Source organism: Aptenodytes forsteri, unplaced genomic scaffold (genome assembly GCF_000699145.1).
Source record: "Aptenodytes forsteri isolate BGI_AS27 unplaced genomic scaffold, ASM69914v1 Scaffold221, whole genome shotgun sequence".
Classification (NCBI taxonomy): domain Eukaryota; kingdom Metazoa; phylum Chordata; class Aves; order Sphenisciformes; family Spheniscidae; genus Aptenodytes; species Aptenodytes forsteri.
Window position 1 is genome coordinate 902,139 of NW_008794411.1, and position 5,453 is coordinate 907,591.

Below are 5,453 nucleotides of genomic sequence, written 5' to 3' on the forward strand. Positions count from 1 at the left end.
GCTCGAGGCGTGAAAGGAGGCGAAAGGATGCCCCCAGCGAGGGGGGAGGCGGCGGGGAGAGCAGCGGGGTTGTCTCCTGTCCTGTTGTGCCGAGCAGAGGGCGTGCGGGCTCTGCAAGAAACGGGTTGTAAATGAAATGCTCGTTAGCCGAGGCAGCGTTGAACGGGGAAGCGTGGTTCAGGGATTCACAACGCGTTATTACTGGCTTATGCTCATTTAGAGTTTTTATCACCACTAACATTTTTGTATTTTTTTAATCAAACAAAACAGGAAGGAAAAAAAAAACACAGTATGTTTGCAATGTAAAGTTTTAAGTCAGACTTAAGCACAACAACCCTTTTACACCCCTTCCCTGCAGACTTTTTTATAAGAGAGCTGATTTTCTCCCCCTCGCTCCCATCCTAGCTTGACAGTCTTAGATGCCAGAGGCGGTACTGGCTGAACCTGTTTGCAAGGAACATAGGACTTTCAGATGATCCAGAAAAACAGTCCTGCTGTTGCTGCTGCATCTGTCTAAGGGATAAGGGGGAAAGAGGCAGCACCGGCTTCTAAGTGCACCCATGGGGAAGGTAGGTCATGCTGAACCCAGAAGAAAAATTTTTAGGGTGAAGCAAAATGAACAAGAAGAAAAAAGACAAGCTCCCCAAAAAAAACGAACAGTGGAGGAAGCCAAGGGAGACTGTGGAGGCTCAGATCCAGGGTAAGCAGGCAGGTATGCGAGCAGTTGTTCAGAAAGAGGACGTGCCAGGCCTTCCTGGCATGTGGACCCCAGTGTCAAGGAAGACGGTGGCAGCCACGACAGGGAAGATTTTCCTCTTCTGTCCGGCATCCTGTAGTTCTAGTCTTGGGATTGCCAAGTAAGAGTGGCGATCTCAAGCCATTGCAAACTATCACACAAAATACAGTCATGGGTTTTTCAACAGAAGTCTTTCACCTTGTAGTACTGCCAACCCATTAATTTCTCAGAAGCCTTGAATGTTTCTTACCACCGTTTTGAAAATGTTAACAAGCTATTTTAGGTCATCTCGTTGTTGCTGGCTTTTGCTTTTATAAACTATTTCTTGTAACAAACTTCCATATGACAGACTATTACCTTGATAACAGCACAGTCTCTCGACAACAGCACTCTCAACTCTTGAATTTTCAAGGTAAATCACCTATTATACATATTTTCGAAGGAATGTTGACCTCAGTGCTCAAGTGGTTCACATTCCAGTTTTTCATAGTCTACATATCAGGTTTCTCTTCAAAACCTTATTTAAATAAGCAAGCAAATTTTATAGGAGCAAAAAATTAAGATAACTGTAGGAATTCATCTTGAACGCTTATCTTTATCTAGATTGGCTTTCATGTTTTAAGTTTAATTGAATAAGCAGATCCCTGAATCTTACGGACCGAGGGAATGTTATGTGCGTTCCTCTCTCCTGAACCAAGCAGGGTGCAAGGAAGAGTCTCTTTAAGAGATGCACATCTTCCACCCATTTTTCCTTCAATATATTTGCTTCCCAAGTACAGTAAAAAATATCCCACTGCTGTTTGACTCGTAGCTTGTCAGTGTGTGCGAATTACCTTTAGAGGGCACCATTTTGTTGGGCATCTGTTGGCACTGACGTTTTCCAGGAGTCTCAGAGCTTCCTCAGCAAACGTGAGGGATCAAAGCCTCTGCACCTATGATCAGGAAAAAAGAAAAAAATCAACCTAGGACAATAGAATTTGCATTTATTCACTCGACAGAACTGGTGTTGAATGAAGTCTACTTATGAGAGGAAATTTATTACCATAAGTAAAAATAAAGAGACTCAGGAGATGCCCCTCCATACTGCTGTTGACCAAGAAGTTAGATTTATCTACCTTGGAAGATGCCTCTTTCAATACCTAACGTTAAACAGGTTATTGTTAAGACTAATTAATACCAGCTATTCTTTAGTTTGATCAGAGGAAAAAGAAAAATCTTCTGAGTTGATACTAAAACAAATGCTTATCTTCTATTGGGAAACGTTACTTATCACTCTGTGTAATCTGTCATCAAGGAAAATTGACCTTATATTCTGTTGAGGTATTTCCCAAAATTATTCATTTAGCTTTAAGTTACTCGAGCAGTGGGGCTTCCACCATTTTCTATGAAAGATGAGCCTGTTACACAATTGCTCATCTGCAGCCATCTTGGCATTCAGCAGGAGATAGCGTGCTTAGCCTGAGCGAGCCCACCAACTCTGGAAAACGGAAAGGAGAGCATAGTTTGCATGGAGAAATTTAAGTAGCATGACCCGCCTTGCAGACGGTGTCCACACCATAAACACTGTTGAGATCTGTGGAGCGGGTTCTCCACAAATAATTTATTTCTGAGACGTTATTACTAAAGCGTATGAGCATTGTAGCAGGAATGACACATATCCGAGCACCATAAGGGCGCTGAAGGCAGCAGAGGGCCGAATTTGTTATTCCCTCCGCAGTCCAGCAGTAACAAGGCTGCTGAGTCGTACTATCCCAGCTCCAGAATTACGGTGACTCTCAGGACCGCTGTATAGTAATCTCATAGTTGCTGTCATTCCTTCACGCGTTGCATTTTTTGTAGAGAATAATTACCAAGTACATACCACAGGTTCGATCAGATATTTGTACTTAAATGTTTCACTACATTTATATCATTAGTCTTCCAGGTATTGCTTGTTCACAAATCAAATCCCTTACCTTAATGCACAAACAAGTATGCAGTTATAAAATTGATGGATGCTATCTGTTTAATCTAGAATGTGGAGAGGATGTTTACAGAGCTTAGTGTTTACATACTGTATTATTTACATTTCAAAACAACATTTTGTTTCTTTTCTTGTATTCCTGATAACATACATACTAAGTATTGTGATCTTAATTTTTGAACTTTTTTCAGCTGGAACGTTCTGCGTTGACCGAGCTGCACTGCAAAAGCTGGAAACTTCAGTTCAGGACCAAAGCACTTTGTCAGCTTGAGGGCCCCTTCAGAGTAATTCTTTAAGCTCTACCGTATAATGGATAAACCAAAATGACAGCCGTGAGGCCACGGGTGCATTCACTGTGCCTTTCCTGGAGCAACCGAGCGGTTCGACTCTTACGTAAGACTGCAGCGCACTGCCAGTCCCTTGTATCAGCAGTGTCTGAAGCGAGCACTTCATGTGACCCTTAGCCAACATGAATAGACCAATATTAATGTGAGACATAAAATGTACACATTACGTAACCATTTCTCCTGACGGCCACCCAGGCCAAGTATTTCCTACCGACTGCTGCAGTAACAGACATTTAACTTGCCACTAAAATAAAACATTCTGTGGGTAGAAGGAAGCGATGGGTGGGAACAGAGAACCAAGGTTATTCATGTCCCAACATGAATGTACCAGAAAGATCAGCAATATTTTTTTTAGTTTGATTTACGTGGCCGACTGAGTCTGACAGCGTCTATTAAAAAGTGCCCCGAGACCAATTTCATGCCTGCTTTTACTAATACAGCCAAAAGGAAAACTGCAAACGTCATTAAGTGCTTTTTAATTATGTCTTCGCTGCACAGTAAAACACTTGATTTTAAAAGTGTCCTAAAAATGGCAGCGTAATTTTCTTAGAAATGCACTGACCTGGCATGCTGACTTGGTCTGAAGGACAGAGCCAGAAAAGTAGAAAATGCAGTTTCAGCATTTAAAAACGTGAGAGAAGCAGACGACCGTCAATGTTGCCACGTAAGGCATTATAGCTGAAACCCCCTATGTGCCATACAGAAACTTAATGCTGCGCGGGATTGTAGCGTGTTTCGATGTACTGAATTTGCCCGATAATGAATCGCAAAGTCATCGGGTTTTCCTTTGGCCTACCTGCAGCAGCACGAGCATTGTGGGGGTGCCAGGGCTCACAGAATCCCCTTGGGGCAGGAGGGAATCTCTGGGGGTCGTATTGCCTGTCCTGTCCTCTCTCCGAAATCCAGCTGGCTTATTGACCTAAACGGAGGCAGATTTTCACATGAAATTACACCCTGGGATTGTAATTTCTGCCATAAAGAGGTGGCACTTGGATGTGGCTAAGTCTACAGTGGAATGTGTGGTCCTTGTTTGATATTAATACAATACTGTATTTTGAAGCATTCTGAATGTTGCCGTTTATCTTTGTTTCCCCTGGAACATATAAACTGACCGAGACAAACCCAAAAATTAAGAGCATTGTTCCTGCTTTGGGAACGGGAGGTAGGGATTCCCAGACCATGGTCCCCAGACCCCAAAACCACAGCCCGCATCTGTCATCTGATGTCGAATGAGCTGCCGGACATCTTTTGCAACGCACTGCACACCCTCAGTTTGCACTTCATGGAACAGCCCTCTTGCCTGGGAAGAGCACGCTGTGTGATAATCGTTGCCGGCAAAGATGCAATTGTGCTTATTTGAAAACATGCTGAAATGGTACTCTGACTATGCTGTACATTAAATTTCCTCAGATAGGAGGACATGCAGTTTTTAACCACACTCACGCAGGGTGAGGTGGTTCAGGGCAGAGGTCAGGTGAAGGACTTGCCAAGGGTTTGTAAGAAAAACCGGGTTTTTTTGACCTCAGTAGTTTGCACCTGCCCGTATCTTCACTTCTGAGGTGTGTCCTTTCTTTAGCTGACTGCTGGCCCTAGCCAGCTGAGTCAAAAGTTGCTCACAAATCAAACATTCGTGTTGAAATATTGGAAGCCATTTTGACGCATTTCTTTTAAAAAGGGTCAGACTGTTGCGTGGGGAGGGCAGAAATGCTGAAATTAAGATCTCCCTACTCTTTTTATGACCGTGGTGGTTATCTGTGGGTTGGGTACCTGAACCCCTTCGTCATGCACCTGAAGAATGGGGACAGGCCGCCTAAGGAAGCCCGGATGGCAGAAATAATGACATTGTAAGGCATTTTGAGTCCCTGGCGTGACATGCTAAAGCGAAGTGAACTGCTGTTCCTCTACCCCGCAGGCTTGCTCCACAGAAGGCAGTCTGGGGTAGAAAAGGGATGAATACTGGTAGGCCGCACTATTGCTCAGGCACTTTTCATAGCTTCCCTGCGACATTTGGTAGGTAACCACAGGGATTTCACTGCCAGGACTACCTAAAGGCTGTCAGAGGCATTTCTGTTATGCCCATGGCCGAGAAGCATTGCCCAGCGAGAGCTGGGACACCGCGGCCTGGAGCGGTGCAGAGGTTTACCCGAGGAGGCTGTGCCCTGCTCTCTGTTGCCTTTGGGTCACCCAGGGCTGGGGGAAATGCTTCCAGGGAGCCCTGTGCTGCCCCTGGGGCTGAGGCCACTGCCGCAGGGTGCAGATGGGGGTGTCTGGGGGCAGAGAGGGATATTTGGAGGGACAGGGGGCTGCCCGTTTCCAGGGTGTCTGAGGGGAGAGGTCTAAGGGACCAGGGGCGGGGGGTGTTAAGGGGACACACACGGGGATATCCGAGGGGGATGCCGGAGGGGGA

General features: G+C 45.1%; 2 protein-coding genes across 2 annotated transcripts in view; one reads left to right on the forward strand and one right to left on the reverse strand.

Annotated features, from left to right (window-relative positions):
• Positions 1–4,227, reverse strand: part of GRSF1 (G-rich RNA sequence binding factor 1) — a 14,138-nt gene extending 9,911 nt beyond the window's left edge. The window contains exons 1-2 of the mRNA XM_009288922.1: positions 4,159–4,227; positions 3,843–3,965 (exon numbers count right to left, since the gene is read on the reverse strand). Of these exons, the coding sequence (XP_009287197.1) occupies positions 3,843–3,965; positions 4,159–4,227 (192 nt within the window). The remainder of the gene's footprint in view (positions 1–3,842; positions 3,966–4,158) is intronic.
• Positions 4,228–4,828: 601 nt separating this feature from the next.
• The window catches only part of MOB1B (MOB kinase activator 1B), a 41,338-nt gene continuing 40,713 nt past the window's right edge, over positions 4,829–5,453 (forward strand). The window contains exon 1 of the mRNA XM_019474445.1: positions 4,829–4,890. Coding sequence (XP_019329990.1) covers positions 4,829–4,890 — 62 coding nt within the window. The remainder of the gene's footprint in view (positions 4,891–5,453) is intronic.